The sequence below is a fragment of the Mchenga conophoros genome, linkage group LG12, assembly GCF_057382185.1.
Source record: "Mchenga conophoros isolate Kocher_MC1m ecotype Shallow Benthic linkage group LG12, M_conophoros_male_GT1.1, whole genome shotgun sequence".
NCBI classification, from domain to species: domain Eukaryota; kingdom Metazoa; phylum Chordata; class Actinopteri; order Cichliformes; family Cichlidae; genus Mchenga; species Mchenga conophoros.
This window is the reverse complement of record NC_140537.1, coordinates 7,218,808-7,243,414: the sequence shown is the minus strand read 5'-3', so window position 1 is coordinate 7,243,414 and position 24,607 is coordinate 7,218,808. Positions and strand designations below refer to the sequence as shown.

The 24,607-nt window shown below is 40.1% G+C and overlaps 3 protein-coding genes across 3 annotated transcripts; all 3 read right to left on the bottom strand.

Annotated features, from left to right (window-relative positions):
* Positions 1 to 918: 918 nt before the first annotated feature.
* Positions 919 to 6,740, bottom strand: LOC146562064 (dynein axonemal heavy chain 5-like). Its single transcript, XM_085294943.1, has 9 exons — positions 6,274 to 6,740; positions 5,094 to 5,241; positions 4,882 to 4,974; positions 4,415 to 4,614; positions 4,116 to 4,269; positions 3,442 to 3,605; positions 3,062 to 3,218; positions 2,630 to 2,842; positions 919 to 1,068 (listed from the first exon to the last, which is right to left on the bottom strand). Exons 2-9 carry the CDS (start codon positions 5,139 to 5,141, stop codon positions 919 to 921), a joined length of 1,179 nt encoding a protein of 392 aa, XP_085151069.1. The 5' UTR covers positions 5,142 to 5,241; positions 6,274 to 6,740.
* Positions 6,064 to 8,381, bottom strand: LOC146562063 (dynein axonemal heavy chain 5-like). Its single transcript, XM_085294942.1, has 8 exons — positions 8,256 to 8,381; positions 7,964 to 8,040; positions 7,758 to 7,882; positions 7,364 to 7,656; positions 7,015 to 7,233; positions 6,815 to 6,877; positions 6,274 to 6,512; positions 6,064 to 6,073 (listed from the first exon to the last, which is right to left on the bottom strand). Exons 1-8 carry the CDS (start codon positions 8,379 to 8,381, stop codon positions 6,064 to 6,066), a joined length of 1,152 nt encoding a protein of 383 aa, XP_085151068.1.
* Positions 8,382 to 9,239: 858 nt separating this feature from the next.
* Positions 9,240 to 13,873, bottom strand: LOC146562062 (dynein axonemal heavy chain 5-like). Its single transcript, XM_085293545.1, has 6 exons — positions 13,667 to 13,873; positions 10,730 to 10,820; positions 10,273 to 10,418; positions 9,879 to 10,056; positions 9,531 to 9,654; positions 9,240 to 9,303 (listed from the first exon to the last, which is right to left on the bottom strand). The coding sequence occupies exons 1-6, from the start codon at positions 13,871 to 13,873 to the stop codon at positions 9,240 to 9,242; spliced, it is 810 nt and encodes a 269-aa protein (XP_085149671.1).
* Positions 13,874 to 24,607: the final 10,734 nt, after the last annotated feature.

Sequence of the window (24,607 nt, the reverse complement as noted above, 5' to 3'; positions counted from 1 at the left end):
CAGCTGCTCACCAGCGAACTGCCCCTCACTGCATGCGCAAGCCACACTTTAGGTTTTTTTGCTTGACAGAGAGGGACACAGTGCCCTTCCACACTGCTGAAGTGTGTGCTTTGTTAAGCAGGAGAGAAAAACCGAGGGCTTCTTCTGTAAATCAAGAGGACTATAAAGGAGAGGTGGTGCTGTTCCAACAGGTCACAGGAGAGAAGAAGTAGTGTGATGTGTCAGGAACACAGTGACTTGGGCAAAATAAAGAAAATGCTGGGTGTTAAATCTGTGATTACAAACAAAGCATACAAATGCAGACAGATTAACACGTCCTGGGAAGCTTGTATTGCCCCAAGCTATTGTTGTTAATGTTATCTTCACTTTATCTGTCTTCTTTTGCTTTCCAGGACTCATTTTTAAAAAAATATATTTTACCACTTTATAAAGGGGAAATATTGAAAAAGGCATGTGGCCTGTGCTATGAAGCAGAATTTCATCTTATCCTGGTACTTTCAGGGCTAACCCTGAGTTTTTTGTATTATGAAGGTGGTTTACTTCTTACCGAGTTATATCACCATGGTAAATTATGCTGCAAATCTAACTTGCCTTTTAAACATAATTGAATTAAACACTTGATTACAGTCCATCAGATTCTGTTTAGATCATCAGTATCTTAATGACTGAGCTATGATATTTTTAAGCATGTCTGTTTCCTTCCCATGAGCCTAGTGTTCGAAGTCTTCATCCAGAGAGCCATCTAGATTTCCAGTTCTTTTTCTGTTTTTTGCCTTTTATTGTTTAGTTATGGACTTCGACTGCATTCCTAATAAAGCTTGCTTTCTGTTTTACATCGAGACTTTGGTCTTCACTTGGAGCCACTCCTGTCCATCATCAACACCAAATGCCTTTGCAACGAGCCTTTCAGTCTCACTTTTAGCCCTGGAAGATGAACAGTCTCTGCATCTTAAGGAGATCCAGGAAGAACTGGTTGGTTTTGGACATGATGCGACGATCGTATCGGGCATTGGTCAGAGCTTCTTCTGAGTCCCTTGTCCAAATCATCTGAATACCCAGTAACCCCACCTACATTAATGTGCAAAAAACAAAACACATCAAAATGGTCAAATGTACCGATGACCTTAGAAATCTAACTATTGTTTTGATGAAGGAATACTATAGCAGTTTAGTACCACACCCCAAGATTTACAGAGAAAATAACAGCCCCAATTCCCAAAAGTTGGGATGCTGAGTACAATATAAATAAAAACAGAACGCAATGATTTGCAAATCTCAATAACCCATATTTTAGTCACAACAGAACATAGAAACAATAACAAATACTTATAGAAAACACACCCTTTTAAGAAAAAAAAAAATACTTGTTCACTTTTAACAACAGTCAGTAAACATCTGGGAACTGGGGAGACCAGCAACTGTACGTGGGTAAGGAATATTGCCCAGTTCTATTCTGACACAGGATGTTTCCAGGTGGTGAACAGTCTGGACTGATGTAAGGCAGTTAAAAACCCAGAGTATCCTTCTACAAAGTATGCGATTTAGCTGAAATATGCAGGTTGTTCCCTGAAAAAGACAGGGACATGACTGGATTGGAGCATATTTTGCTCTAAAACATTTAGATACTTTTCAGCAATGGTGGTATCTATCCAGATGTGGAAGCTGCCAGTTTCATAGGCACTAATGCACCCCCATACCATGAGAGAGAGCAGAAAAAGACAGATTGCGTGAGGATGTGGTCTCCATGTTGTATAAAAAGTTTTCCACATTGGCTCAGTCAGTGTTAAATGACCTCTGGTCCAGAGAATATAACGGTGATTCTGGATCATGTTCACACATGGCTTTTTCTTTGCAGCATAGAGCTTTAGCCTGTACAGCAAACTGTGCTCCCACACATTGATTTTCTGGAGGTGTTCCTGAGCCCATGCAGTGATTTCCATGACAGAATCAGGTCTGTTTGTAATGCAGTGCTGCCTGAGGGTCTGAAGCTCGCAGGCATCCAATATTGATTTTCAGCCTTGCACACAGAGATTTCTCCAGATACTTGAAATCTTTTGATATCACGTAACGTAGATGACGGGAAATTCATATTTGCAATTTTACACTAAAGAACATCATTCTGTAATTGTTCTACAATTTTAGTTTTTTGCAGATTAGTGAAACTCAGCCCAATTCTTTCATCTAACATGCTCTATTTATATCCACTCATATTACTGAGCTGTTGCCAGATATCCTAATTAGTTGCAAAATGTTCCAGCTGTTTTTTTTACTACCACTAATTTATCCAGACTCTTGTTGGCTGTCGTTGTAGTCATTAAATTCAAAATGAGCCAATATTTTATCTCAAAATAGTTTTCTCAGTTTTAAACATTTGCTAGATTTATTATATGGGTTTATAAGACTTGCGAATCATTGCATCCTATTTTAACTTACATTTTGGAGCATCCCAACTTTCTTTAGAATTTATTTTGGAGTTTATTACAATGTTCATAGTAGATTGCCTCTTTAGGCTACACAGGTTTCTGTTTTTGAGCAGCGCCGTCCTTGCTCCACAAGGATAGCCAGTTGTGGTCGAATCAATGTTTTAAAACGTTTGCGGATTAGTTCCTGGATTTGGACAATGACTTACTTGAGATGGGAAGGAGTTGAGGAAGTCAATTAGCTGGAAGCCAGAGTCCTGGATAGCCAGAGCAGCTTGTCTGATCACAAGGTGCAAAGACCTCTGGGATTCTTTCAGCAGAGCATTGAGCCACACCTCCACGTTCCCTTCAGCTGTGACGGGACGATCCAGCTCCACAGTCTCTCCCTCGCGTGATGACACGGCCAGAATGCGGTCATATATCTGTGAAAGGCAACACTGATTAGATCGATTATTATAACTACAATGATGAAGTTATTTTTCTTATAAAAAGTATATTTTTCAAATTCTACATTACTCTGATTAGTTCATTCAATTTGACATTAAAGCAGCTATTATATTTTATTACTTTCATGTTACAATCACATATTTTTCAGAAGGTTAAGTGTTTAAGATAAACAACAAAAAAAGAACATAATCCACCTTTTCATGAAACTGGACACACTTGATATTGTCAAAGACATTGAGAAGGTGGGCCTGGATGGTGTGGGAGTCAGAGGCCTGGCCCAGGATCTCCAGCAGGGCAGGATCAGAGACAAAGAAGAAACGAGGAAACAGCAGACGCTTCTTCTCCAGATAACTGTTTGACCACATAATTTTAAAAAAATCAATACAAAGTATCATCTGACAGACAATACAATAAACCAGATAGTTAACTGTACAGCATAAAAAAGGAAATCAGTCACTTCACTTACCCTCACTACTGATTATCGTTTAAAATCTTCTACCTTTCTTTTGGTGGTTAAGTTCATTAGAACCTAAAAATAAGGGCCATGGTGGTGTTTTAAGTTTTTTCTACTCACCCTGTTAGAGACTTCTGACAGATCTCCAGCTGTTCGAGGAGATGTGGAAGCAGCTGTCCCATGGTCTCATCCCCCACGCATGACTGTACCACATTGGGCATTTCATGGGCTCGCATCATGATCTTCACCCATGACTTATCAATGTTAGAGAAACGCTTTGCTTCCTAAAAAGATTGAGTTAGTCAATTATCTCATGATCACTGTTTGACTGTTTTATTATTTTATTTTGTATTTGGTTATTTCTTTTAAATGCTTGGACGCTGTTTGGCGCTGATTTTAGAATTAAGCTCGTAAAACAATCTTACAAAGGCAACATTTCACTATTATTTCTTCTTCTTTTAAATGTCAAAACACTGTGGCCTGAAAACATTGCCTGGACCAGTGATTTATTTTGCTCAAGAGACTGAAATATAATTTTTGAAAATGAAAATAAAAGAAACTCAACGCCTGGCACATTAATGCACTACTGCACCTAAACACCCAGAATATTGTCCAGAAATCTGATAATGATGTAAAGATAGAATTTTTTTATGTAAATTGTGTAACTGCAAATGAGTAATTTCAGTTCAGTTCACTTGTTTGCCTTTTAAACTGAAATTGCCTTTTAAACTGCATTTGGAGTCCATGTTTAAGCCTGATAACCAATATGAATCACATCCTGAAATGTTGTTCACCTTAGGCAACTGTTTGGCGATATCTCCACCCACAAACACAGCCTCCAGATAGATCCACAGGTTCTGGACAGTCATCCAGTGCTCGATAATATCAGTGGTGTTGGAGAGATTCTGAACCCACTTCTGAATCTGGGCTTTAAATGGGGTGTTGTACCTGAAAAAGAAGGTAAATCTTCACGTTCGCCTTACTTAGGGACGCACACCTGTGTGTGGCTCGTCTAATGTCTAGATTTCCCACAGCTGTGGAAGAAGATCATCACTACCGACACTAATGATAATGACACTCAACACTGCCGTACCGGTTGCTCATAAGGGATCCCAAGATCATTAGGCTATCCTCCATGCTGGCAATGATCTCTGATGTGCTGTCTCCTCTCAGCAGCAACTCCCCACGGGTCTTAAAACTGGCAAATGTAAAAGTCTTGTTGTCCCACTCAGCGATCACTTGCTTCAGCTTTTGTTCAATATCACGCTCTTTCACAGCACTGATGCAGATATCCTGCACAAGAATCCCGCCCCCCAAATGTTTTTAAATGTTAGCAATAAAAATGCTGATGGCAAACAGATGCATATGCACTGAAAAAACAGGATTGGTGTTTGCACTGAACAGGACCACCTATCAGTTAATTCAATATATTACTCTTTAAACTTTTTAAATGTTTTCATTTCCTCCAAACAATTTTCCAAACTTGTATTTTATTTGGAATTTATTATATCAAATAAAAAAGAAAACACATTGAATTAGCAGCTAATGATTCGTTTGTACCTCAATCTCTTCTTTATACTTGAGTAGAGGAGCCTCCATTATGTTACGCAGCTTGAATGTATCAGTTTCCACCTCAAAGGTATGGCCAGTCACCTGGATACAAAACAGGACAAATTACAGCTATTATCATTATCATTAGGTTCTGGTGATGACTTGATTTCAGTCAATAACATTCAGTTGCAGTGCTACACCAGTGGCCATGTTTCACTAACCTCCGTTATCCTCTTCCAGTGCCGGGCCATCATTGCTTTGTTAGTCATGAGTTCCAGCAGGGGGCAGCACTCACTGAATTCATCAATCGTTTTCTTCAGATCCTGAAAGGCCTGCCACTCTTTCAGAGCACGAGGCAGTTTTCGACACCTGGTAGTTCACAGGACGTGACAGTCAAACTCATATTTATTGTCTTCTTTCTAAACTACACTTTAGCTTTGCTGAAGTCAAGTAAAGTTGACATGAACTAGATTAGATGTATAGTTGACATTTTGTTTGTTAAAGGAAAAGTATTACAACACACTTCAAGTTTGGTATTAACGCTACAAGAGTCATTGGATTGGACAACTTGTTGAGTATCCTTCCTTACTAGCACAGAGCAAAAGTTCATGCATCAGTGTCTGTTCATAGCTTCACTCAACCAAATCAACACCTCCACAACAGATAGCTGACATTTCTGCCAGAGGAAACAAATATCCTCTCTTCTTCAGCTCTGACTATAGCTCTATATTTTCCTTCTGACTGCTTCTAATGTTTATCTAGATTTTCATTGTCAAGTAATCCCTTCCAGCTATATTAAAACTTGTTCTTAATTTCTTTAGGTAAAATAAACTAGCCTGTAGCCTATTAGCCTCTTTCCCCTTCAGTGTCCATTTGACACATGCTGGACAAATGTGACCACATAAAGGGCAAAGATTAGCTTTGCATTGTGAGACTGAAATATTAATGCAGTGTTGATGAAGAACAGGAAGCTTTGTTTCTGCCACTGGAAAAAAAAACAACTTTTTTTGTTGTTATGTAAAACTTTTGGGTTAGTATTTCGAAATTATAACATCTCGAAACAAGTTTCCATATTGTAGCAAGTGAGAGGAAGCAGTTTCTTTAATGCCTGAAAATAAGAGTGATGTTTATGGATGGACTAATGAAAATCATTTAATTTAATTCTGCTTTTTTTTTTTTCTCTTTGTGATGTCACCAATTCCTGCAGTAATGAGAGGGCTTGATTACACAGTATGAGAAGGTTATTTTCTCACATAGTCAGTTTTGTTTGTTTCCAGTTCAGCTTCTTTCCTGAAAACGTCTCCTTCTTCATTAACATATTTTAAGCTCATGTTACTACATCTACAGTTAAAAGAGTTCAACAGTTGCTTGAATAAAAAACAAACAAATAAATTGCCAAACCTCGTCTGAAAGTCGAGCAGCTCATTATTAATCTTCTCGATGCAGATGTCAGCCCAGAGGATATCATAGTAGCCATTAACTGTATCGATGACATTGTTGTAAAGGCCGTACAACTTCTGCAGCAGAGCCAGTTGCTTCCTAATCTCCAATAGCTGAGGATGCTGGGTAACAGGAAGTCCAAAGAGCTCTTCGCCTCCCGTGTAAGTGATGTACTTCCTGAACAGGTTGTCAAATCGATTCTGAAGAGGAGAAGAGCTACGATTAGGTACAGCTTACGCTCTGATGGACTTTAAAACATTACACATTTGAGGTAAAACATTTGCAATTATCTGAGTATAATTTATACAGAATAAAAAATCTGTCTTTTGCTAACCATGAAATAGAAACTGTAACAGTATAATAATAGTAATAATAATAATAAAAATATAATAGCTCTTTTAACATCAGTTTCAAGTAACTACTTTTCTGAGGCATCAGGTCAATGCAGGATCTAAATATTTACTAACTGACAGAGAGACAAAATAATTAATCACTAACCAACCTGGAACATGATCAGCCGGTCACTGGCATCTTGGGGTGCAAGTCCCACAACCATGGGACCATCCTTAAACAGAGAGGGAAAAGTGTCATTTTAGTAGCTATTATTAAAACGAACCTTAACTGTAATTAACTGAGCATTTATTTGTTGAATTAAAATAAAAAGTTTAATTGAAACAGAGCAAACAGCCATAGATACTTTACCTTTTCATAATCTTGATAAAAGTGTTGGCAGTCTTCCAGAAAGGTCTCCACATTGCTGACCAGTTCTTCTCTGAAGTTTGGCTGCAAGGCGACCAGCTCGTTCTGCACCTCTGTGCTCCGGGACAAGAGCTTTTCCCAAGTGTAGCGCAGAGTATCCACTTTTTCAGCCTCCTCTTTAGCCACTGACAGTTCATACTTATGGAGCATGGCATAGGACTCCTGTGAGGAAAAATAAGATACTAAGTCTTCCACCTGACAAAAACTAGAATGTGCAAATGTGTAATTATTTCTTTCTGAGCTTCTTGTACAGACTCATAAAGTCAAACAGCTAAAAATGTCTCTTTCCCACTGTGTGTATTTGTGTGTATAAAAAGAGCTTCGATAAATATGTGATGCTGTGGTTTACCTCTATGGGCCCAACTTGAAAATCAATAGATATCTGGTGCTCTCTGATCTCCTTCAGTGCGGCCATGGCAATACGAATATCATCCAGGTCTTTGATCTGTCGATTCAGTTTCTTTCCTGCTTCATCTACAAAAGCAAAAATGTGCTCCATCTCTGAGCGACATTTCCTGTTACAGTAAAGTCCGTAGTCCACCATCCAATTCTTGATTTCAGCAGAGAGGGACATCTTTAAGGGTGCTGGCAGGAAGTAATATGAGCATGCAGAGAGCATCATTTAACTTGCTGAAAATCTCAAAAATCTCATTCATGCCGGTTTTAAATTTGTAACTTAATAAGACCTGTGAATAGCGCCAAGGCTCCTACAGCAATATACTCTGGTTCAGAGTTTACTTCCAGCTCTAGATCTCGATAGAAAAGAATCTGGCTCTCAAACTCTGATAACAAGGGACTCCCCTCGATAAATCTGTTCAAAACACAAACAAAAATAGCACTAGTGCGATGTCAGATAAGCAGATTTATATAGAAACCATACATTTCAACGTACTTCCTCATGGTCTCTTCACGGTCTTTCCTCCAGATGTGATGGTAACGGCTAAAGTGATGTAGAGCGGTCACCACTTCCTGCACATTAATATCAACAGGAGAATATGAAATGAAGTGCACTTATAGAAAAATAAAAGACATTTATATTCATTAAATATACAGAAATATAGATGAAAATATCTGTTGTAAATGTGGGATAAAGAAATATAAAAAGTGTATGGCATGATTTAATAAAAGACAGCTAAGTTTGGATTAGTTTCATATAAAAAATAGCTTAATTAAGTGCCATGTACCTTTTTACTGGAGGTGATAGAGGTGCTAAGTACAGAGATTAGCTTGGCTATTTCCTTGTTCTCAGACACACTCTTGTAGTAATTTCTGGCTTGGAACGGGATGGCCTGGATCATAGAAGCTGACATGTCTGAGGTACTGCCATCTGAAAATGACAGAATTTCACAGAAAACACATTGAGCAGAAATGATGGACATTATTCTTCCAAATATTAACTTCTGGGCTTTTAAAATAATTATATGTTACAGGTCTTTTTACAAGAGAACATGTTAATAATGGAATTACTTCCATTTAGTTTTTCTCTCTCTGTATATATAATTTCTAAAAGTAAAATGTGCTTTTCATAGTGGAAATTGATTATCCCTGCCGCTTTCTAATTAAATATGTATTTAATTTGCATTAAATATGAAATTCTTGAATATTTTCCTCCCCAAGCAATATTATGTGTTTCTGCCCCTGGTCAGATATTTGCTTGCTCTGCTGAGCTGTAAAATCGAGTTGTAATTGTATGCTGAAAACAGCAAATCTTAAAATTTTAAAAATGAGTGAGCTGACACAGTTGGGAGCTGTTGAAGGTCTGAGGTTAAGCTATGAAAGTGATAATGTTCTCTATTACCAGCCAAGCTTCTGTATGTTGTTGCTCCGTCCTCTGTTTCGCTCTCAGAGCTGTCTTGTTTCAGTGCTGCCATTCGCCTTTCATTCATTTGTCTCTGGAAAGGGGAATGTAAAACCTCCGGGTTTATTTAGTACACTGCTGGACCACGACAATATTAGTTTAAAAAGAGCAGTTCTAACAGTTTATTACAGTTATCAAGCTAAATGTCACAAATTGATTTTTCCTTTATTCACCTTAGATATCCTTTCTTTGCTCCACTGGCTGACTCCTTTGCTGACACTGACTACACACTCTACAGCGCGGTTTAGAGCCTGTTGAACCTCCTCCAAAGCTGGAACCATGACAATGTTAGGGATGGAAAGGGTCATGTTTACTCTGAAGATTGCATGGTGATCGCTGCTTTTGCCATGGCTGGTTGGGTCACTTGCAGCTTCAGAGGGAGAGAAGGGTAACACACATAAAGTATTGGAATAGACATTTTATGAGCTTATTTTAAATATTTTAGGCCTTTACAGAAATATAGCAAACAATTAAACAAGACGCACCAGAGAAGTGTATGAGCGAGGACGTATGTATGCGCTTGCGCAACATCTCAAGGGTGTTGCGTGTCACTTTGAGCAAGGCATCCACATTACGGTGGTTGAAGTAGGACAGCAGCTCCTGGGCTTCCTGCTCCATCACTTCCATCAAGTCCCTCTTCTTCTTCCTCCTCACCAACGGAGAAGAAGGACCAACACTAGCAGAACGTAGCAGCGTGTTTCTGGAGAAGAGACGCTCGTCATCACCTAAGAAGGTGACACGTTTACAGTCAATACGAACACCTTCAGCAACACTTCACCTTGAATAAATCAGCATTATAATAAAAGTAAAAACAACAAGGTCCTAAAAAAGGTAATCCCCTTTCCTTTAAAAACCTTTGAACTGCCTTTTTTAACTTGTCTCTTACAGCATTGAATCATAATTATCACACTGTATTGTGTTTGATCGTGAAAGGAAACTGTCAGCAAACCTTCACTGTCATTGTGGTCTATGGTCTTGCTCTCTGTGCAGCTTTCTTCCTCAAACTTCTCCACCTCCTCTCTCTGATTGTGGTCAAACTCTAGCAGCATGTTGATCAGTTCATTAGCTGCCTCCTCCACCAGTGAGCTCTTCATGTTCACTTTCTGGGCTTGTCTTATGCAAAGGTCCTAGACACATGCAGATATACAGTTCAGTTCAATGTAATTAATCTTTAGAATAAGAAATAATGTTTAAATACAGAAAAAAGTATTTTAAATGTGTGAGAATTACCAAAACCACTTAATAAATATTGATAGCATCTTTCAGATGTCTGCATAGTTACACAGACTTAGTAGAGAAACAATAACCCAGCGGATACTTTTATTTTATTTGTCTTCGTTTACCCTGGTGGTTTGAACAAACTCCTCACAGGTCACAGGCTCATCCTCTGGCAGGACACACAGGTTGGATATGCTCATCTCCTGCAGTACTGCTTCTATTCTAAACTCCACCAGGTCATTCACTCTGTCCATCAGCAACTCAAGATCAGCTAAACAGACAAAAAAAACCACACAAAAGAGAAAGGGAGGGACACAAACCCACCAAAAATAAGGGAAAGAGGGAAAAATCAAGGGGAACTTGTTATGCGTTTGAACAAAGGAGAGAACAGTGATAAACAGACAATTCAGTATAAAAAAAGACAATGTGTAGAGAGAGAAAGAATCTATTGAATATATGAGTGTTACTTGTGAGAAAGCCACCTATGCAATAAATCCATTAATCACACGCAGCCAGTGCTGAGTTGCAGGAATGTCTCGTGTCAGCGTGTACAGGATCGATCTCGTTACATTTTTTGCTTACCCAACACTTTGTCGATGCGGTCGAGATACTTGTCAATATTCAGAGATGTCCAGTTGAGGGAGGTCAAACCCGGTTGTATAGCCTCATCCACCTGTCAAGTAAGTCATGTATGGTATGATGATGGTGATGCACTTTGTAAGCAACCTGCTGTGACAGTCAGTCTCATACCTGTCACCAGTTTAATGCTTAGAAAAGATTCATGACGAAACCAAGCAACAATAAAAAAGGATCTAACATTTTTTTGTGTGTTCTTCTGACTTACTAGAGACAACTGAAAATAAAAACATAAAATCAAATGAAATCAAATAAAATGAGTCCTATTTTGAACTTTTATGTAATCACATGACGCTCGATCATGGGATGCTGGGTTGGACTGAAATGCAGGACTTTGCAGAGAAATATAAAATCAAAACAAAGCTTTATTAGCTAGCACTGGCAAACATAATTTAGCTAACTGGAGCGCGCACAACATGAAGGATTTGACATCGACATGATAAAGAACAGAGGGAAACCATCCATCCTTAGACTACGATGACTGAGAACCTTCACAGACACATCCATCCATCCATTTTCTTACCCTTATCCGGGGCTGGGTCTTGGGGCAGCAGCCTAAGTAGAGAAGCTGAGACCTCCCTCTCCCCAGTCACCTCCTCCACTACCCAAAGCTCATGACCACAGGTGAGGGTAGGGACAAAAACTAACTTTGAGTCAAGCTCAGTTGCTTTGATCTCTTGCCCAAGATGTTGATTTTTTTTATTTTTACCAAAGTTCATTTTTTGGGTTAAATAAAAAACACTTTTTTGGACTTTAACCTGTGCCTGACTGTCCTTTACTGTTCGGTCAATCACTCTAGGATTCCCAATCCCAGCCGGCCACCTCGCACCAAGGGCGCGTCTCCAGGAGACTAGTTCCAGAGCCCAAGCCATTCACATCCACCATATCTAGCCGCTACCTCTCAACACTCACACACTAACTCAGGCTCCTTCTCCATGAGAGAGGTGACATTCCATGTCCCAATTGCTAGTTTTGGTAGCCGAGGGTCGGTCCACTTACCTTAGCTACATGTGGCATGGCCAGCTGTTCAAAGACACTCTGAATCTTGGCACGCACTCTAGTGTTCTCGCTCAACATCAGCTGAAATGAGATAGATGCATGTTGGAGCATTTTTGCAATCACACAAAAGGGATGAACTGAATTTTTCAGTTGACAATAAAATGGGTTTTTGTCGATTTTAGTCATTTTAAAAAATCTGTGTGGAATTTAAACACAATTCCAGGATGTTTTATACTCCTACAGGGAGTGCAGAATTATTAGGCAAGTTGTATTTTTGAGGAATAATTTTATTATTGAACAACAACCATGTTCTCAATGAACCCAAAAAACTCATTAATATCAAAGCTGAATGTTTTTGGAAGTAGTTTTTAGTTTGTTTTTAGTTTTAGCTATTTTAGGGGGATATCTGTGTGTGCAGGTGACTATTACTGTGCATAATTATTAGGCAACTTAACAAAAAACAAATATATACCCATTTCAATTATTTATTTTTACCAGTGAAACCAATATAACATCTCCACATTCACAAATACACATTTCTGACATTCAAAAACAAAACAAAAACAAATCAGTGACCAATATAGCTACCTTTCTTTGCAAGGACACTCAAAAGCCTGCCATCCATGGATTCTGTCAGTGTTTTGATCTGTTCACCATCAACATTGCGTGCAGCAGCAACCACAGCCTCCCAGACACTGTTCAGAGAGGTGTACTGTTTTCCCTCCTTGTAAATCTCACATTTGTTGATGGACCACAGGTTCTCAATGGGGTTCAGATCAGGTGAACAAGGAGGCCATGTCATTAGTTTTTCTTCTTTTATACCCTTTCTTGCCAGCCACGCTGTGGAGTACTTGGACGCGTGTGATGGAGCATTGTCCTGCATGAAAATCATGTTTTTCTTGAAGGATGCAGACTTCTTCCTGTACCACTGCTTGAAGAAGGTGTCTTCCAGAAACTGGCAGTAGGACTGGGAGTTGAGCTTGACTCCATCCTCAACCCGAAAAGGCCCCACAAGCTCATCTTTGATGATACCAGCCCAAACCAGTACTCCACCTCCACCTTGCTGGCGTCTGAGTCGGACTGGAGCTCTCTGCCCTTTACCAATCCAGCCACGGGCCCATCCATCTGGCCCATCAAGACTCACTCTCATGTCATCAGTCCATAAAACCTTAGAAAAATCAGTCTTGAGATATTTCTTGGCCCAGTCTTGACGTTTCAGCTTGTGTGTCTTGTTCAGTGGTGGTCGTCTTTCAGCCTATCTTACCTTGGCCATGTCTCTGAGTATTGCACACCTTGTGCTTTTGGGCACTCCAGTGATGTTGCAGCTCTGAAATATGGCCAAACTGGTGGCAAGTGGCATCTTGGCAGCTGCACGCTTGACTTTTCTCAGTTCATGGGCAGTTATTTTGCGCCTTGGTTTTTCCACACGCTTCTTGCGACCCTGTTGACTATTTTGAATGAAACGCTCGATTGTTCGATGATCACGCTTCAGAAGCTTTGCAATTTTGAGACTGCTGCATCCCTCTGCAAGATATCTCACTATTTTTGACTTTTCTGTGCCTGTCAAGTCCTTCTTTTGACCCATTTTGCCAAAGGAAAGGACGTTGCCTAATAATTATGCACACCTGATATAGGGTGTTGATGTCATTAGACCACACCCCTTCTCATTACAGGGATGCACATCACCTAATATGCTTAATTGGTAGTAGGCTTTCGAGCCTATACAGCTTGGAGTAAGACAACATGCATGAAGAGGATGATGTGGACAAAATACTCATTTGCCTAATAATTCTGCACTCCCTGTAGTTACATGCAGCTTTGATCATTTGGTTGTTCACTGTATGCATTTTTGAAATTTTAGCTACAACTGTGTGCTATGCTCACCTGTATTCTATTGTAGTGTTTCTTAAAGACGTCCTGTTTTTGCAGCAGTAGAAGAGCAAAGGGAGGGATTGCCAAATTCATCTTTGTCATGCAGTTCACCTCTCTGATCTGCGTCAGAATCTCTGGGTCAAAGTTCACAAATAACTCGCCAGTTTCTGGAGATCTGACCAGAAGAGAGGCTTGCAGGCCAACTTTGGCATCCTCCATCTGCGTTGAGGTGTTTAGTGAGGTTTATGTGAAGAGATGCAGGGAAAATGTGTGAATAAGAGGGGAGAAAAGATGTTCATTCAGTTTGTGTTTCAGATCCTCAAACTAATTTTAATATTAGACAAAGATAACCCAAGTATGGACAAAATGTAGTTTTTTCCAGCAAGAACTGCAATGATTCTTTTATCTCGCTGTAGAAGAACTTTGCCTCTTTCTTGTTTACAGAATTGTTTTAATTCAGCCACACTAGAAGGTTTTCAAGGACAAGTCATGGCAAAACACCTCAATCTGATTTAACTCCAGACTTTGACCGGGCCACTCCAAACCCTTCATTTTGTTTATTTATTTATTTGTCATTTCCACTTTATTTGTCAGTGACCAAGCAAAAACAGAACCTCTGTAGAGAAAGGATGCATTGTACCAGATTTAGCTGCTAGCTTGTTTTCATCTGCAGCTCCTGAGACGTTGAGACATTCATAGGTGGACTTCCTGGTGTTTTTCACATCTGTTGTCCTGCTACATAACCCAATTACACTTCAGTTTGTGCCACTTCAAGGCACAAACTGATGGCCAGACATTGTCCTTCAGGAGCTGGTGTGATATTGCTTTTATGAAATGCTGCATTAGTTTTGTGCTGGATGTCACTCTCATCAGTCCACAAAATATATCGGGGAGCATTAAGATGTTTTTTGGCAGATCTGAGTTTGGCAACAGTGGGACTGATTTGATGAAAGAGTTTTCATAGTTGACAGTTTAGTTTTTACAATGGGGTTTAGTGTTTTAGCAATTCAGAAAAACTCTAATACACCTGTGCTTTTCCCAGCAACTGAGGCTTTTACCCTGCACAGTTTAAGGTATGATAAAGCACTGACCTTATAAATGGCACAAAATACACATTTTAGCTGGGAGCTGGTCATTCACAGGGGAAAGGCTCCATTGTACAACAACAACAACAGTAGTAATAGTAATAATAAATTATTGTTAGTCAGGCAAGTATATCATATACCAAACATGCTTCCAAACTAATGACATTTTTTGCATTCTTCACATCAGGTCAAAATGTACTTTTTTTTAAAAAGTGACTGGCACTGCGGAAATGGATCTACAGCACCACTTAAGAAATTTTAAAGAACTTCTAACAACTTATTTACAGCTTGAAATACGTGTATGACATTTATTACACACAGATTCAGTGAACCCAATCCAAAGAGGAAGTCTGGAAGTCCGCCATTTTGAATGTAAAATGACATTTTGGCACAGTTTTAGTGTTTTCCAGGCATCGCTGGTTTACACATTCGCCTGCAAAGTGAGAGGTCACTGGTTAAATTCCATTTGGTTACTTCAGGAACTTTTTGGGGTTACTTCAGAAAGGGACATCTTCGTCAAAGCCATGTTTGTGGTGGAATTTTGATCATTTATCACTGGACATAAGATTTTCATCTCTAAAAATGTATTTTGTCCAGTCTGTCCCAAACTTCACACTTTTGATGACAGTCTGGCGACGACTACATGCCAATATCTGGTCACACATGGTGCCACAGTTCTCATATAACATTTTAATCAAGACTACCCCACTGTGATTGAAGCATTTCTTGCAAAACAATCATAACCAAACAAAACCTTTCCTGTTCTGTAAATGAACAGTAGGACAAAATGATTACTAGTCATTGCGGAAAGCACAATTAATGTTTTTGTTTACATCGTTGGAACGAGGAAAAATTCCCCCCACCACAAAAACAGAAATACTCATGAAAGCAACCTGTAGTGCAAACACGAGGGCTGAATTTATTACTTCCTGCACTAGAAACCTGCCGATGTTGCTGATATGGATAGATCACCAGTCTTCCTTGTCTTTATCTTATTATCTCCTGTTGAGATGTCGCAGCAGAAAATGCAGCCTGGCCTGTTGAAACATTGTTTTTTTTTAGTGTTTCAACTGAAAAAATAGAATGCCTTTGATCCAAATGGAATGCATCTTGTGAAAAAAGGTGACATCTTGTGACATCACAAGATGATGACATAGATCCTTTGTTATGTCATCATCTTGCTGAGAGAAAAAACCCTTAAGTAGGAGCTTTGCTCTGTTAAACTTTAATGCTCAACGGACCTTGACCTGACAGCAAGCAAACCCTTTTTGGAGAGTTTTGAGAGAATTTTACTTAGCAATTCACCGACCAAGCCGACACATTTCACCATGTCAGCTCACCCATCCTTCAGCTCAAATGAGCTTGGATTAGTTAAAGGGAGCATTTTGGGAAAGCACTACAAGGTAGAGGCTTTCCTTGGAGAAGGGGGCTTTGGTATTGTAGCCAAATGTCGTGATACCATGACTAACCGAGCTGTGGCTATTAAAGTGAACAAGAGCCGCCCTGATATTCTGCAACAGGCGAAATTGGAAATTTTCATCCTGGAGCAGCTGCGAAGGTTGGATTCAGATGCCGCCAACATTGTTCAATGGGACGGCTTTTTTCACGACGGAGAGCGGGTTTGCCTGAAATTTGAACTCCTTGATCAATGCCTGAGGGACTACATATGGGACCGGAAAAACCACTGTCTCCCCATAAGCGAAGTCAGGCCAATTTTAGGTCAACTGACAAATGCTCTGTCCCACCTGGGTTCTGTGGGAATGGTGCACGCTGACCTCAAACCTGGAAACATCATGGTTGTAAACCGCCATGAGTCTCCCATCAAAGTCAAACTTATAGACTTTGGCCTCGCATGTCCTGCGTCTGCAGTGATGCCTGGTGACCGTGTGGGGACGGTTGGTTATTGTGCACCTGAGGTTATGCTTGGCCTTCCTTACAATGAAGCAATTGACATGTGGTCTCTGGGGCTGGTAGCTGTGGAGCTTGCTACAGGGCTGCCACTCTACCCTGGAAATGAAGACTATGATGTTTTGAAATTCATCATAGAGACTCAGGGTCAGCCACCAGATCATGTTCTAGACTCTGGCGTCTACACTGAAGACTATTTCATTGAAGACAAAGACAAGCAACAGCGCTGGACATTTAAGACTGACCAACAATTTCAGTATGAGACAGGATATGAGTCCCTGGAGACAAGATGCATAAAACTGACGCGTCTGGATGACCTTGAACAAATAATAATGTTTAGACGAGGACCAGAAGCTGGCCAACGCTTATTTGTCGGCTTAATTAAACAGATGTTGGCCTTGGATGCACACCAGCGGATAACACCCTCTCAGGTTCTCCGGCATCCCTTTTTCAGCCCTAAGAGTTCCCTGTGCATTGACATGAGTGCTGAAATATCACAAAACCCTGTGGTCTTTCAGCACCCTTCAAACCTGGAAAGCAAGAGATCACAGAAAATCAACTGCAGTTTTCAAAACTCGGTTGAATTTTCTCAGCAAGTATTCGTCCACACATCAGCCAGTCCATCATTCAGCTCAGATGAGCTTGAATTAGTTAAAGGGAGCATTTTGGGAAAGCACTACAAGGTAGAGGCTTTCCTCGGAGAAGGGGGCTTTGGTATTGTAGCCAAATGTCGCGACACAACAACCAACCAAGCTGTTGCCATTAAAGTCAACAAGAGCGACCCTGATATTCTGCAACAGGCACATGTGGAAATTTTCATCTTGGAGCAGCTGCGAAGGTTGGATCCAGATGCCGCCAACATTGTTCAATGGAACGGCTTTTTCCACGACGGACAGCGGGTTTGCCTGAAATTTGAACTCCTTGATCAATGCCTGTGGGACTACATAGGGGACCGGAATAAACAGGGTCTCCCCATAAGCGAAGTCAGGCCAATTTTAGGTCAAATCACAAATGCTCTGTCCCACCTGAGTTCTGTGGGAATAGTGCACGCTGACCTCAAACCTGGAAACATCATGGTTGTAAACCGCCATGAGTCTCCCATCAAAGTCAAACTTATAGACTTTGGCCTCGCATGTCCTGCGTCTGCAGTGATACCTGGTGACTTTGTGGGGACGGTTGGTTACTGTGCACCTGAGGTTATGCTTGGCCTTCCTTACAATGAAGCAAGTGACATGTGGTCTCTGGGGCTGGTGGCTGTGGAGCTTGCTACAGGGCTGCCACTCTACCCTTCGGAGAATGACTATGATTATCTGAAATTCATCATAGAGACTCAGGGTCAGCCACCAGATCATGTGCTAGACTCTGGCGTGTACACTGAAAACTATTTCATTGGAGACAAATACAAGCAACAGCGCTGGACATTTAAGACGGAAGAACAATATAAAGGCTCTGTTCCAGGGACAGGACATGAATCCCTGGAGACAAGATACATAATACTTACACGTCTGGATGACCTTGAACAGCTAATGATGTTTAGACGAGGACCAGAAGCTGGCCAACGCTTATTTGTCAGCCTAATTAAACAGATGTTGGCCTTGGATGCACACCAGCGGATAACACCCTCTCAGGTTCTCCGGCATCCCTTTTTCAGCCCTGGCCTCTCTAAAAGGTTCCCATGTATCAACATTGAAAGACCATACTGAATCAGTCTCCAGCATGGCATCTTCCACCCTGGACAAAAGTGATAAAAATACAAACTGGGGTTGGAAAATGACATTAACAGCAAATTACAATGCAAAAATTAATTAAGCTGCTCCAAAAATGATCACTTTGGCTTCTTTTTTTTTAATTTTCACTCCCCCCACCCCAACCAGTCGTGGCAGAGGGCTGTCCCTTCCTGAGCCTGGCTCTGTTGAAGGTTTCTTCCTTTTTAAAGGGAGTTTTTCCTTCCCACTGTCGCTAAATGCTTGCTCATAGGGAAATCTTCTGATTGTTGGAGTGGCCAAAACTCTAGGGGAAGTAGCAATTCTTGTGAAAATTTAAAAAAAAAAAGCCTACCAATCTTCAAAGCGCAGCAGTGGACACCTTACCATCACATCAGTCCTTCAATCAGACCTAAAACACCACCTTTACAGAAATAAATTCCATACAAATTGGAAATAAATTGCGTAATAATTGTTGTTTTTGATTGTTTATAAATATATAGAGCTACCCTTCAGCCTCCTAGTAGACATACCTGTGTTATGAATGTGAAACTCCTCTGATTTTCAGAAAAGTTGACCTCTGACCTTGAAGTCAAGGTCATTGAGATTTAAGCTTCACAGAGATTTTCAGTAGATGCAACCATGGTATTGACTTGAAAATTCTACACTATCAAAGACTTAGGTGCCCACAGCACCGCGCCATATACAAAAGATTTTTCTATTCATTTATGTATTATTAGTTTATTTATTTCTTCATCCCGCTCTCTCTCTTTTTTTTAATTCACCTTTCTGTTGCGATGCTCTGGACATTTCTAAACCCCACAAGTTCAGCCTCAATTTTCAACCCAATTTTCCTATACTTTCACTTGAACATGTCCAGCCTTCACCTCTCACCGGTCCTCGTCCCCTCTTCTCACAGCTTCCTGTGTGGCCTCCCAAATCAAACACAGGCCCAAATCAGCCGTTTCTTCTTCTCTGTTCATTCTCTCTTCATCTTTTCAGTCTTTTCTTGGCGGTTAACTCCCAGCATGGCAAATATGAACTCAGACAGTCCAATGCAGTGCTTTCACACAGTCATGTCACTGGTACTCTTTCCAGCTTGTAATTCAGAGCACATGTTCCATTAACATACATGCTGCTGGACCCTTCAGTGTTTTAGGTCAGTTGTACTGTCTTCTGCCTGCTGTTAATTCTTCAAATCTACGGTGTTGTTCTGTCTGTTTTCTGTCTTCATCAGGAGATTGACTGTCCTTTAAGCTTCTTCTCAGGATAAGGGCAGGATGAGAGGTGAAGCTGTAAAATTTCAGCCAAAGCCTGGCCTGTTTTTCGTTCCAATTATGTTAATCTATCATTTTGCCGCTGTACTCATCTGAGGTTGAGCCAAGTCCATGGGCACCTGTATTAACACACTAAGACATTTATTTAATATCATTTTCATTACTATTTCTTAGCACTTTCACTCTCTAATTCCTCTGTTTTCCTTTTGAAACGTCTCTCACAAGCTCACAAGCTATATTCAGACTTCCTGCTTCACTTCCTGCCAGACACACACACACACACACACACACACACACTCTTCACTTTACTGGATTTTCATCCGTTTCTACAGCCTAATCAAGCTCTTATTTTATGTTCACACTCTATATACCCTCTGTAACTCTACTAATTCTAATATAAAAAGAATGCACCCTCAGTACAGAAAAACAGAAAAGTCAGTGATGCACAAATGTAGCAAAAATAGGAAACATTAGAACTGTAAATGTTTTCTTCCTTGTCTGCAGATTAACAGTCCACAGGTTGGGTGCTTGCACTCTGATTCGTTCCCTGGAGATGAAGGAGAGAGAGCTCAGAGGACAGCAAGATGGAGGAGTGAAGGAGAAGGTGGTGCAGCTCAGTGTCCAATCAGGAGTGAGCAGTTCTTTCACCACCTTCATTGCTGTCAACAAAGACAACAGAGAGGCGATCCAAGGACCTCTGCACCGCAGACATATTCTACCACCCTGTGAGGTTTGTTTAAAGCAAACAAAGCAATACCATGAAACTGTTAACAGCAGGATGTCAGAGTCAATAGAGAGGACTCAAAAGAGCAACTTCAAATCAAACTATTTATGTAGTAGGTGTTTCTTTGCCAATGTCTTTCCCCTGCATTAGAAAGTAATAAGCCAGATGGAAGTACAACACACATCTATGCATTTCTATAAAAACTGACCTGCCCTGAACTTATAATCTCTCTCTCTCTCTCTTTGTTTTTCCTTAAAGTGATGGCTGTCCATTCGTCCTGTAAAAGTTGTAAATATAAACCTGAATGAATGGGAGTAGAAACTGTGTGTGCGCATGAAGACATGCTTGTGTCGCTGAGATTGAACAGATTTATGTATGTTCACGTAGCCAAGTGATAATCATATATAATAATCACTGAATAGTAATAATGTTATTGAACAGGTTAAACATTTAGATATCACAAAAAGTTGCAAAAAAGCAAAAAAAAAAACCCACACACAGCTGTGAAGTCAGCTGCACATGAATAACATTAGTACAATGACAACTTTAATCAGAGTGAGTTCAGAAGATCCAAAAGTGGGACACTAAAAACAAGCTAGTGAAAGCAAAAAGTGACTTTGAAAAATTTATTTCATAGAATTAAAGCACTGATAGGAAAAAAAACTAAACATGAGAAGAATGGCAATCCTGCAGCGACCAATCAAAGAAGACTGTAATGGCTGCATTGTAAAGAAGTGAGTGAAGAAAGCTGATTTTTTTTTAGTTTTTCTGAGATATGCAGAGTTTTAACGAACAATTTGAACACTATTATTCATTTACATTATTTGTTCTCAACAGAGATGGGCAGTAATGCGTTACAAGTAACGAGTTACTGTAATCCGATTACAGGCACTTGCCCTGGTGGCCATTCTTTCAGTGGGCATTTCTCAACAACAACTACAAACACTAGTGAAGTGAATGGGCATTTAATTAAATAATGAAACATTTAATTCAATAATTAATGGCATATTTAATTCATTCATTTTGTCACTCCTGGCCCTCCACACCTCACTGCCATGATTGTTTGTGTAGTTATTGGATTCTAAAACTACTAGAATAGAATAGAAAACACATAAGATGCAGTCTCTGTTTTTTCTTCACCTTATTAATTTGAACTGAACTGAAATAAATCCGTTCTTTTCTGTATGGTAATGACTAGGACCTGTCCCAGCTGTCTCTGGTGGATTCAGTATTGTCTCCAATGTTTCTGATAACTTCCAGTTTGGGAAGTTTCCCATGCAGGTGAGGAATGCAGTGACTGACAGACTACCCCTCCTTCATTTAGGACCCATGCCAAACACTGAGTAAAGACTTCCTTGCATTAAACCTGCATAGCTGTTTTCACATTTATAACAAATCACCTAAGTGACCGGCAGTGATCGTATAGTGCTCTGAGTTGTTGCCTAAACAAGCCCTCTTCAAATCGGAGTTACAGCAGAGAGAATATGGCACTGAAGCAATGATGACAGCTTTAATAACCTATTTTATCTTCAATTATTCTTGTATGAAATTCTCTTAAAGTAGCAACTGAATTTCAACCAACTCAGCTAGCTCTGCATATTTTATTTCCTCTGTTAAAATAAAATGTGGCGGAGCCCAGCTGTAATTGTACCTTGCATTAATATGGTGTATTATTGATGGTGACACAGCACTGCTTAGCATGTCGTCCTGAATCTCAGGTGTGCCAATGACCTGTGCAGTATATGAGGCACTAAAATCCTGGTGGATTTCTGGGATACGAACAGGACGGAGTCATGTGAGCTCTATCAATATTGCACCACTTACGTCTCAGACCTGTATTTATGTATTTATGCACTGAAATCGCGCTGTAATATCCAGTTAACTGTCCACATTTGTACTCTGTTTTTCCATTTATTATATTTTTTTTCATTAATTTGTCTGAAAAAAGATCCACGTAGTAACCAAAGAGAGACTAAATCAATGGTCTCTAATAGCAGCCAAATTATAAGAGCTTTCATTAGTGATGGTGAGATGAAGCCTTGTGATGAACTGAAGCTTTCCATCCAACTGGTCGATTCATGGTTCGAAGCATTGTGACGATTCATTGGCTCTACTGCGCCATCAAGTGGACGATTAAAGTCAGACAGGCTCAATGATTATAATGATGTGATGTGTAAACCTCTAAACTTACAGTTTTTTCTGAATGCTTAAACCCTAACTGTGATTCCTGTAGCACAATCTCTAAAACTATTCAGACTTATAGCAAAACCACTCACTGAGTTTGCAAAACTAAAAGCACATAAACTGCTTTGCACTCAGTTTGCAATTTTGTAACACACACTTTGCAAAACGGTAGGCACAATTCACTGCACAACACTCAATTACCAAATTTCCAACACACTCCTAGCAAAAGTATACACATGTATGGCTATCATTAACACTAATTTGCCAACTGTCTGGCACACTTTCACATGTGAAAACTTTTTTAGATAATTAGTTCACTTTGCAATCAGCCTAAGCACTATAATACAGGTAAGCTGTGTGTGCGGAGTACAATGGAGGGAGCAGAAAGAGTGAGAAGTAGAGGAGGCCGAGGAAGAGGACGTGGAGGTGAAGAAGTAGGATGAAGAGGATGACAAGGACAAGGAGGAGCAAGAGGAAGACGAGGAGGGGGGAGAGGAAGATGAGGAGGGGGGAGAGGAAGGGTAGGAAGAGTAAGAAATAGAATTGCTGATGACAATAGTGGACCATGTAATCAACCATGTAATCAACCGTGGAATGACCCTGAGGGTAGCTGGCCAACGGGTCCAGCCTAACTCGAGCCGCTACACTGTAGCAAGTACCATAAGGACATCTTGAAATGAGAATCGGTTAGTACAGTCACTTCGCACAAAGATTTGTAGCACTGCCATATGCCAATGAGAAACACACCAATACCATTGATGTAAAAATACTGAAATTGTTACTTTACAGAATTGCTAGATGACCAGATGCTGGGGGCAGAGGAAGCATGTTCACTGCAGACCAAGTAACCCATATAGTCATTATGGCGATTGCAAATAATCCTATACTTGGAAATGAACACTTGTGTTTGTTTTGATGTGTTTCAAGTACACCAGTACTTGAAGTTTGGATCCCTCTATGCTTATGGATCTATGACAGAAGTATGAGCTCAAACTGACATAGCCTACCTTGTGCACAGAGAAAGCAAAAGCCAGATGTGTTTTGTATTCATACCATCAGTGTGCAGTTGGCGCATTGTGTGCTTAGTAGATGATGGCTTGTGTGTACTGTTTGATACGGAAACACCATTTTTACGAAGGTGTGAAGAGTTAATCTAGCTGTGTTTGCTTTTGCAAGAGAACTACAATGTTTTGATTATTGGGTGACAGGTTTTCTTATTTGTGTGAAGAGTTTTGCAAAATTAGCCAATAGTTACAAAAAATGTGCTTAGGCATTCAGAAAAAACTGTAATAAACTAAAAGACAGAAATCAGATTATAAGATCTGTGGTGTTGTTGATTTATATTATGGTACTTATCATTTGTGATATTTATTACTGTGTGCATACTTTATTAGGAGAGATGAGATTAAATGTTGTCAGACAAATATTCTCTTCCTTGCTGGTTCCATCGAAGGAGAAATGTTCAAGTAAGTATGTAACTGGGACGTAATCCAATTCCACAACACAATGTGACGGGGAATCAGCTGTGTTTTGCTGCCCAATTTATTTAGAATCTGGTGCAAACCGGCGAGCCAGTTCCTGAATCAGTCACGTGGTACGGACTGCCCGCGAGGCCTCGAACATCACTGCATACGTAATCAAAGCAAGCCTCGATACGCGCTTTACAAAACTACCACGAGATTACCCGACACACGCTTCAAAGCTTCGACACACAGGAGACATCACTACTGCACACAGCCTTCACACGACAACAGGTGCACCACACTGCTAAGTGTGTTTTGTGTTTAGAGTTTTGCTAAATGGGAGACTGAGCTTTGAATAGTGTTTAAGATTTTGGCAACAGTGGGACTGATTTGATGAAAGAGTTTTCATAGTTGACAGTTTAGTTTTTACAATGGGGTTTAGTGTTTTAGCAATTCAGAAAAACTCTAATACACCTGTGCTTTTCCCAGCAACTGAGGCTTTTACCCTGCACAGTTTAAGGTATGATAAAGCACTGACCTTATAAATGGCACAAAATACACATTTTAGCTGGGAGCTGGTCATTCACAGGGGAAAGGCTCCATTGTACA